Below are 10,425 nucleotides of genomic sequence, written 5' to 3'. Positions count from 1 at the left end.
AAAATGAGGTACATAATTCTCAAAATACAGCAAGTTTTTGCCGGGAGGAATTTTTAATTCTTGACACATCTCGCATCCATTTATATATAAAAAGGTGAACTATTAACCGTCTCAAATCATTTGTGCAACTTGCAGGACAATTAATCAGATTACCAAAGTCATAGCACAGACGATCCCAACAACATGTCCTACAGTCGCTGTAGCCTGCAGCCTGTACCCCTCCAGCGCAGCTTGCAAGCCTCCACGACCCATTCATCATTTTCTGGCTGCTCTGGCTTAATGACACCCCTTCCATAACCTTCTCCTCATTTGACGTCCATGCCCCTGCCCCCCTCCAGCAACCCGCGCCACCCAACCCGGGGGCACCCACGTAATTTCCCGCAGGGCCAGGCCAGGCCAGGGCGGCCTATCTGGCCAGCCCATTATATATCGCTCTCATGGCACCGTGGCTCATGTACTGCTGCCCATTGATAGGCTGGTGATCACTGCTGTCCAGAGGAAGTTCCTACGCATCCATCTCTTCCGCCCCCAGCTACCTCGCTTGCTCCACGTAAGTTTCCGTTCCTTCTAGCTCCCCTTGCCGTCTCCTTGGCTTCTCCTTCCGATGAGAAAACATCTCATGGAGTTTTATAATTGTGTTCTTGTGTTGGAGTAGGCGTCGTCTTTGAAGGAGAGGAAGATGACGAGCGTGTGGAAGACCAAGGTTCTCCCCGGGCTCAACAAGATCTTCGACAAGGATGGCAAGAAGGCCGCCGCCGCCGAGTTCTTGAAATCCTTCAACAAGGTACGCCGAGCTCCGGGTTCTTGCAAGTTTCTTGTGAAATTTGTGCGTTACGAAATTTTGAAATGGTAGATGACGATGTCTACATGTGTTTTGTTTGCTTGTTGATTGTGTGGGCGTGCTCTATGTGTGTAGGAGGAGATTGACAAGGAGATTGAGGACAAGAAGACAGAACTAGAGCCCAAGGTTGTGGAGACCATTGAAGCATCTCCTCCAGAAATTAAGGTGAAATGATTTTTGTTTCGGTACCTAATTAGTATTGGTTTTGTATGGTTGCTTAGCACATAACAGTAGGGAGTAGCCACCTTAATTAGTGCTAACCATACTGTTATCTTGTTGTAGGGCTTGATAAAGGATAAGAAAACATCCAAGATCAGGAAGAACTCAGTTGCCGTCACCAAGTTCCTTGACGATTTGGCCAAGATTGGTAATGTTTTTTTGTTACTTAAATTTTGCAAAAAAATATTGTGAAAAAAATAAAAGGATTAAATACATAAATGGAATTACTTTTAGCAATCTTATCGGGTAATTTCTTAGGGTCCATATTTTAAATAACCTTTATTCCTTGCCTTTTGAACAAAATAACCTTTCATTATCCTGCTTTCACATAACTAAACTTTAATTTAGAGGTATCTTCTTAGAACAAAAAGAAGACAAAGCAATGGAATCTTCTCACATATGTTTCTTCCAACAGAAGTTCCCATGCAAACAGTACCGTTGCTTTTAGGCGATGCAGACAAAACCATAACATGTGCAATTAACAAAAGATGAACAAATTAACAGTAATTAATTAAGCTGCACAATTTTTCATTGTTGCCACAGGTACACTCAACTCTCGGGCATACTGCTGAGTCTTGTGCGTTCTAGAATAAAGAACACTCTTGATCATTAGTTAATCAAATCAATTATATATCTAACTGACATAGGCTAATGAAACTATCGAGCTAATCAGTGTTGGTTAATATGCAGATTTCCCTGGAGCCAAGCTGGTGAGCGACGCGGTGGCCAAGTCCGGCACCACTCCCCTCTCCCCCGCCATCGTCTTCATCTTGGACAAGGTTGCGCCTTTCGTGCCCGCGCCCAAGGAGGAGCCCAAGGTCGAGCCCGAGGTCGCCGCCGCCGCCCCGGCAGAGGAGACCACCACCCGCGAGGTTGCCGTGGAGGAGGAGAAGAAGGAGGAGGCCAAGCCCTCTGCCGCACCGGCAGAAGCTGCCGCGCCGGCGGAGGCAGCCGCCCCCGCTGAGGTAGTGGAGGAGAAGAAAGAGGAGAAACCCGTCGAAGCCGCCGCACCTGCCGCCGAGGAGCCAGAGAAGAAGTGATCGGTCGCCGCCGGCCGGACTCCAAGAGCAACCCAAGCCACCACCTGGCTTGCTAGCTGCTGGTAATGGAAGAAATCATTTTAAGTTATTGTGAATTTGTGGTCGCTCTCCGTGTCAAGGTAGCTGCACAAAAGTAAGCACGTACGTACGTACACTGCACTTGCCATGCATACCACGCATGCAAACGTACACGCATGGAACATTTGTTATTCTTTCGATGGACCGGTCTCCTCACCGTATGTGTACATTTTACGTGGGGCTTTCTTGCTTTTTTGTGGTGGTTAAAACCTGTGTAATTATGATTATGTTGGTGTGTTAATTTGTTGGTCATGGTATAATCAGGAACTTGTGCATTCTTCCTCTTCTTGAACTTGTGCAAACCCTGGCTGTTGATATGGTTGATTTTACCGTCGTTCACATCAGCGTGGATTAACAACAATGGCTTTGCATGCATACGCCTCCTCCCAAGTGGAGTACTAACTAGAAACCTCGATCATTCCGGTCAAGTTTCACAAGATGTGTAGATAAGAACGAGGGAAGTCGGTAGGAAACTGATGGAGGTGGCGTACCAAATCGTGGCACGAAACCTAGAAACCGGTCGATGGAGATAGTTAGCTTTGGGATATACTATACTGACATTGCACATACTTATCTCTCTTGCTTAGCCAGATCAGTGAAAAAAAATCAATCAGTGCCGGTCGGAAAGGGACGTGAGCTCAATCCTATCGCCCGGCCGCACGACACGCCTCTTGCTCGTCAGCCGGACCGGAGATCTCGATCTCTCAGAGGCCCCGCACGGCCGGGCCTGCGTGACGTACGTGCCTGCGTGCACCCAAATTATTACTAGTAATTAACAAGGCTCGCTCACCATTGATCCCTCCACTGATGGGTACACGCGGGATAAAGGAGACGTTTCAGTCGAAATAAAAGGGGTTGATCGTGATCGTTTCTGGGTTGGTGTTCCGTTCTGTCCGTCCGGGCAAAGCAGTGAACCACGCACGGTGGCTTCTGCCTTTGTCCGGTACCGTGGCTTGGTCGCTGTTGCTGGGCTCTGTCACGTATACGTACGTACGAGCCATGGCAGCGAGACACGAGACGTGCACGCCGCAGCTATGCGGACGCGCCCACAAGGACGTGACACGGCAGGCGAACCACAGAATATTTAATCAGAACGAGTGATTATCAGTGGATTTTCCTAGGCGTACACGTCGATTTTGGGTGCTCTCGTGAACCACGGATGTGCAGGCATGCGGTTGTGGTGCCAAGTGCCGACCACTGCGAATGAAGAAAGCTTTGTGGCGCCAACTGAGCTGGGAGGAAGATTCAAGGGAATCTGGCGTGACGGCGTGAACAGCCGCGGAAACAAGATTCCTGCCGTTGGTCAGCCTCGGAGCGGACGGGTGGTAGGTTAGGACAAGACAAGGAACGGAACGGAACGGAATCTCTTCTCCCGTTTTTGGCGTTTCTTGCTTCCCACTCTATGTACCTACTCCTATTTTTTTCCCGTTGGTGAGAGATTTCAAGTGCTAGTTCACCATATTTATCGTTAACTACGTGGGCACGGTACTCCAATGATGAATAGGAGTAAAATAAAAGGACTCGAAAAAGGTGGTTTTCCTTTGCGTCGTGCTGACCCGATCTCATGTTCTCGTCCTTGGCTGGGGTCTAGTAGCTGGACAAGGCTACAAAGGTTTAGCTGTCTCGAGTGATTGGGCTGCATGCATAGATTGGCCGGTAGCTGGCTCAGGCCAGGGACGGGGCCACTTGAACAGCTAACGAGAATCACAACTTGGAGTTTGGTTTCATATATGGATTTTTTAAAATGTTTTTTAACAAATTCGAAAAATATATGCCCTAATTTTTAAAATTTTAAAGTATGACTCCGTCGGCCTCGCTAAGGCCGAAGAGGAGCTTTTCGGTCTCCCTTAGACCGAACTAGTACACTTCGGCCATGCTTAGGCCGAAGAGTGTATTTCGGTCTACCTTAGACTGAAAACCGGCGCTCAAGGTCGAAGAGACCTCTTCAGTTTTCGACGGTCGAAGCCCACCACTTCGTGTAAACGGAAGGCCGAAGTTGCATGTCGGCCTAAACCAGGTCGAAGTGTATTCTTTGGCTTTCTCGTGACCGGAGAGTCCTTTTTTTTCTTTCTCCGTTCACCATTCTTCTTGCCCAATTTCCCCCCAACCCCTTACCCTCATTCTATAACCCCCCCCCCCTCCCCCTTGCATGTTGCCCGGGCTCCCAGAGAAGTGCCCGGAAAGGAACCCAAAGGAAATTCAGCAAGAAATTTTCCGTTTGTGTGGAAGGTCGGATAGGATTGTTGAATTCAAACATATGAGTTCCCGCATTACTGGTAGGCCTTTACTTCCTGACAATCCAAAAATAAATTTCCCACATAAGGAATATGAGGACCAGTTAAGGTAAATGATATTTCATTTAAGGTTGCACCCAGTTAGACCGTATGCTCATTCGTCGATGTAATTATGTTTTATTGTTGTTTCTTGTTTCCAGAGGTACCCTGAGGACGCGGAATTCTTAAACAAGGACATATTCGACTTTGAGTGTATGAAGTGTATCCGGGGCCCTATACCAGAGTTGAGGATCACTGGTACGCGTCGGTGCTATACAAACGGGTTTTAACCCCTTTCTGCGACGGCATTTGGAACCGTCGCCAAGTGAGTGTGGGCGATAGGGGGATCCTTCCCACATGACTCAGAAACCGTCGGGGATAGGGAGCCAAGATGCATATACATTACTCCTACTCGTTTGTGCTCACATTGCCATTGCAGTAGGTATTCTGTGGTGCTACGTTTACGATGCGCGGCCCATCACAAACGGTTCACTATTATAGGACGTGTCTGATAAGCATACAATCACACACATTCGATTTTCCCAAACCGTATGCGACAACTAATTAAGAAGATTAGCTAATCATCGTCGAGTGTCGGATAGGATTACGAAACGTCGAACCGTCGTAACATCGTCGTACACGATGACTATCGCACACGCTATTCTGTGGTGCAACGTTTACGATGCATATTTCACCAGAAACAGTTCATGGTTGCGAATCGTGTACAATAAGGCAAGTATCACAAACGTTTAGTTTGCACGCACCATTTGTGATATTGTCTGACATCGCACACATTTTGCAAACGATAACTGTGTGCATGCTTGCACACGTTTCCTCTCTGTGAACCATGTCGGATTATGGTGTACATCGCAAACGTTTGTTTTTTACCAACCCGTGTGTGCCGTAACGACCTGGAGAGTGTAATTTCACCGTAACTTAATTGTTGCTATTTAAAATTGTACCAAATTTGAATTTGAATTTGAATGTATGCTATAGCTTTATTCATATCCATCAGGTGCAAACAATCAATGCATTATTCGATTCATAGGTACATATGTTCAAGAATTACATAAGAACCAAATAAAGAATGATGAACCATAGTTGTATACTTGTACTATGAAAGAAGGTAAAGAAAGAGGCGAAATACATTCTGGTTGCTAAATAAGGTGAAGCAAAATGTCCATATTGTGCCTTCCTCCATGCAGAAGGGACACATGACTCTAGTCCAACCCCTTGTGATGGCTGACCGCCCATCCTTCACGGTCTTCATGAAAACATCTAGATATTCATCGTGTTCTGGTAGAAATACTTTAACCTTTGCATGCCCACCAATCATGTAGTTTGAGAGGTAATCTTGAGTAAACTGCTTTGGCAACCACTTCAAAGGAAAAAGATTCAGACATTGTCATCTAACACAACTCATTATGGACAATAAAAAGAAGGTTGCAGAGTTCTTACTTACCATCTTGCAGTTCGTTGTTGTCTTGGATAAAGTGTAACAAATAGTTTAATTGCCATCTTTTGAGCAATTTTACTAACAATTTTTATCAGCTTCCTCACTTGATGCTAGTTCATTGATATCTCATTTCCCCATACGCAGAAAGGGTCGAAGCGCAGATCTTTACCAATGACATATGTACCTAAAAGCACCAAGTTAATATTAGAAGCTAAACAGCAATTGCACAATGATGTAGTACAACACTCTTTTATAATATCTTATAACATTCAATATACTCATGTATTAGATGAATTAACATCTTATATTATGGGCCGGATGGAGTTTATTGCATTCTTACAAATTATCGGCTGATTAACTGCTATTGCATCCATGGGTTAGAGTTAGTTTGAGCTAGTTCGGGCTCAAATAGCCCTAATGTATATCCAAACATGAGGGCTAGTTTGAGCTAGTTGCATCTAACCCGCCCAAAAAAACTATCCAACATAAGAGGTGCTAATTGGAGCTAGTTCTCCTAGTGCATTTATTGTCAATCTAACCCTATAATCCAAACACCTCTTTGTATGGATTTAGTTCGGGGTTAGTCATGAGCTAGAAACTAACTCTAACCTCTAGCTAAGTTGAGTACCCAAACATGGCTGTGTTGTTGTTGTTGTTGTTGTTGTTGTTGTTGTTGTTGTTGTTGTTGTTGTTGTTGTTGTTGTTGTTGTTGTTGTTGTTGTTGTTGTTGTTGTTGTTGTTGTTGTTGTTGTTGTTGTTGTTGTTGTTGTTGTTATTGTTGTTGTTGTTGTTGTTGTTGCTGCTGCTCTTCTATGTATATCTAGACATCATCAGAACATTAAGGCAACACTCTTCCTTGTTGCTATGTAGCCTAGAATTGCATATTTAGACATTAGGTACAGTGCATGTTGCTATAGCCTCAGATATATTACATATGGCCCTAGTTAACCTAACGATAAATGGTTATAGATATATTCAGTTAAAAGTCCGATTCATCGATTAGTCCCTTACCAGCCCCGGGCCTATATGGTACCAGCTACCGATATCCTGAACAGTAAGTATATATAAGGCATGGATGAAACTAACCTCGATGGAAAATAGTAGTCGTTCCCAAAATTGTCCTGTGTAGGTACATCGAGAGGCATGTTAAGCACAACAGGCTAAACATCAACCAAATTTATCCATGGCAGACAAAATAATCTCCAAAAGATAGCTTAAGTGTGCAGGTTTAAGCACGCTAGTAAAGCAAAACAAGTGGAAAGGTGTGTTAACTGTAACAGGCCTAACATTTAACAACAAGCAAACATAGTCATTCAAACTGGTATTGTGCCGGTCTAGGTACACTAGTTATTATTAAATAAAAATGGAAAGGCATGTTAACTACAAGATGCAGCAACCAAATGTAGTCATTCATAGTGGTATTGTTGAAACCAGTACTGATGAAATTGAACTACACAGTTCATACTTGCACATATAGAACACCACGCTGTGAATAACTGGAATAAACAAGGCATACTACGAACAACCAAAGATAGCATTTGAAACTGGACATATGCTAACTACAAACAACCGAACAATAAAAAACTTTAAAAGAGGCATATGCTAGCTATAACAGGCTTAACAACAAGCAAATATATGCATTCCTATCGGTATGTTTAAAACTGGATTGATGAAATGTACTACACAGTAAATAATTGCACATATAAAGCATCACATTGTGAACAATTGAAATAAACAAGGCATATTACAAACAACCAAATATAGCAATTAAAATTGTACATATTCTCAGTACACTACAAAAGGGATTCGACAAAAAAATCCATGGGTTTTCCCTGTGAAGAGGCATGGCAAAACAAATCATGGGTTTCCTCACTTGTCACAGATGGGCTCGTTCCCATGGAAAGAGCACGGACCCTGGATGCGCTCCATGTTGTCGCAGATGGGCTCCTTCCCCTTGGAAGAGCACGGCTGTAGGGTGCCCTCCCTGATGTCGCAGACGGGCTCTTTCCCCTTGGAAGAGCAGATGGGCTCTTTCCCCTTGAAAGAGCCAGAGAGGGTGCCCTCCTTGTGGTTGCCGTCAATGAGGTCTGACTTGAAAGCTATGGATCCCAAGCCAGCGTCGCAGAACGTGTCCTTCAGAAATGACAAAAGGGGCTCGATGGCGATGTAGGATGGCAAATTGTTGACAGTGAGCCAGAGGAGTTCAGCGGCGGGGCCATGGATGAGATCAACAGCAGTTGAACCCAAGGGGTTGGGGGTGGGCCACTTAACCTGTGACATAGCCCACCTCAGGCCTTCGCTGTCGATGACCTTGATGTCGTAGCCGGCGTCCGCGACATAGCCGCATACTCTAGTGCTTTGATTAAGTGCCCGCGGCCAGTAATGGTCGTCAGCTTCCTCGACGACCTCAGGCAAAGAGACCGTGATACACCTCTTTTGGGCCAATCGCTCCTCGAGCTCCATGGGAAGCGTAGCCGGGCTTAGGCAGCGATGCTCTGGAGTGGGGGATGGGGATTTGTTGGAAATGGGGCATTTGGCAGACGTCATCTAAGAAACTCAGGGCGGCCTGGGTATGGAGATCAGTGGGTAAGCTGTAGGGGGAAACTGGCAAATGTTGACAATGGAGGCCTTGCGGCGGCGGTGGGGACCTTGCTAGGGTTTCAAGCGAGGGAGGGTGTGTGTGTGCGCGTGTGCGCGTGCCCGAGGAGGTTTTGGTGTGTGTGTGTGTGGAGGGGGGGCGGGGTGTGTTTGAGGAAATGACGTGGGTACTAAAAAAATTACTACGCGGGATTCAGACGCGGGAGTGAAATGTCAGGGCTATTAAAATTTTGATGATGCTGTATCGCACACGGTCTGGAGATAACAACCGTGTGTTATGAAACAAAAAAACTCTCGAGGTGGGCAGATAATTTTGAGGGATGCAGGCGGGATTGGGAACAAGAAACATCACACAAGGTCGAAACACAATAACTGTGTGTTATCAAACAGAAAAAATCTGCAGGCGGGTAGATATTTTTTAGAGCGGAAACCTCATGGAGCCCAATGTACTGTGCGTATGTGTGCATGACAGGAGTACCAGCGTGGCACATGGTTAATTTGAGTGAACCGTGTCTGTTGTGTCATCCAACTTGTCTAATGTTCATAAATTTGGCGAAAAATGACGCGGAGAGGGTCAAAACACGGACACGCTTGCATGCGGACCAAATTTATGTATGAAAAGGGTGGCTTGATGTTCAAATACCAAATGCAACTTCGATGTGGCACCTATCTCGCAAAGCGAACGGTATTGTTTGCCCCCTCGTGTTGGCACGAAAGGAATCCTAAGCTATGAATGCAAACCCCCCCAACCGAGGTTCACCTAGAAAAGTGTGAAGTAGCTAGCAGCCCCCCTCGTGTCGGCACGAAGGAAATCCTAAGCTATTAATGCATGCCCCCCAACCGAGGTTCGCCTAGCAAAGTGCGAAGTAGCAGCCCCCCACACACACTTTCAGTCAGCGGGCCAGAGAGGCATCTCACCAAGATGGGTCTTAAAACGGACCAAGAATAATCCACCTTGGTCATACAACCTCTCTCTTGTTGTTGGTCAAAGTGATGGCCGTCCATGCGACCCCGGAGATGGTCTAGCTCGTCAATAGTCACGCAAGTAGCTAGTCCCCGAAGACAACCACTGCATGCGTGTGGCCCAAACATATGTATGGATAGGTGTGTTTTTGAATACACAATGGAACAACTTTGATGTGGCACCGTGATTTCAAACTAGAAATCCCCACACTGAGTGAGGGTTAGGTTGACGATGCATATGTATGTTGGGGAACGTAGTAATTTAAAAAAAATCCTACGCACACGCAAGATCATGGTGATTCATAGCAACGAGAGGGGAGAGTGTTGTCCACGTACCCTCGTAGACCGAAAGCGGAAGCGTTAGCACAATGCGGTTGATGTAGTCGTACGTCTTCACGATCCGACCGATCCAAGTACCGAACGTATGGCACCTCCGAGTTCAGCACACGTTCAACTCGATGACGTCCCGCGAACTCCGATCCAGCAGAGCTTCACGGGTGAGTTCCGTCAGCACGACGGCATGATGATGATGATGATGTTGCTACCGACACAGGGCTTCGCCTAAGCACCGCTACGATATGACTGAGGTGGAATATGGTGGAGGGGGGCACCGCACACGGTTGGGAGAGATCAAAAAATCAACTTTTGTGTCTTGGGGTGCCCCCTACCCCCGTATATAAAGGAGCAGGGAGGAGGAGGCCGGCCCTAGGAGGGGCGTGCCAAGGGAGTAGGATTCCTACTCCTAGTAGGAGTAGGTTTCCTCCTTTCCTAGTCCAACTAGGAGAAGGGGGGAAAGGAGGGGAGTGGAGAAGGAAGGGAGAGGGGGGCCGCTCCCCAAACCCTTTGTCCAATTCGGACTGGAACTGGGAGGGGCGCGCGCCACCTCCTGGCCGCAGCCTCTCCTTCCCACTAAGGCCCATTAAGGCCCAATACTACTTCCCCGTATTCCCGTAACTC

The 10,425-nt window shown here is 46.3% G+C and overlaps 1 protein-coding gene across 1 annotated transcript; it reads left to right on the top strand.

The window, feature by feature from the left end:
- Window positions 1-340: 340 nt before the first annotated feature.
- Window positions 341-2,466, top strand: LOC123060814 (salt stress root protein RS1). Its single transcript, XM_044483656.1, has 5 exons — window positions 341-550; window positions 656-784; window positions 917-1,006; window positions 1,124-1,208; window positions 1,751-2,466. Exons 2-5 carry the CDS (start codon window positions 680-682, stop codon window positions 2,098-2,100), a joined length of 630 nt encoding a protein of 209 aa, XP_044339591.1. The 5' UTR covers window positions 341-550; window positions 656-679; the 3' UTR covers window positions 2,101-2,466.
- Window positions 2,467-10,425: the final 7,959 nt, after the last annotated feature.

This window comes from Triticum aestivum, chromosome 3A (assembly GCF_018294505.1).
Source record: "Triticum aestivum cultivar Chinese Spring chromosome 3A, IWGSC CS RefSeq v2.1, whole genome shotgun sequence".
In the NCBI taxonomy this organism is placed as follows: Eukaryota; Viridiplantae; Streptophyta; class Magnoliopsida; order Poales; family Poaceae; genus Triticum; species Triticum aestivum.
This window is presented reverse-complemented; position numbering and strand designations above follow the sequence as displayed.

Excerpts from the sequence above, each read along its gene's own strand:
- LOC123060814 (XM_044483656.1), top strand. The coding sequence starts at position 680 with ATGACGAGCGTGTGGAAGACCAAGGTTCTCCCCGGGCTCAACAAGATC. Across the intron at positions 785-916 it reads TCTTGAAATCCTTCAACAAG|GAGGAGATTGACAAGGAGAT; the intron begins GTACGCCGAGCT and ends CTATGTGTGTAG. Across the intron at positions 1,007-1,123 it reads CATCTCCTCCAGAAATTAAG|GGCTTGATAAAGGATAAGAA; the intron begins GTGAAATGATTT and ends ATCTTGTTGTAG.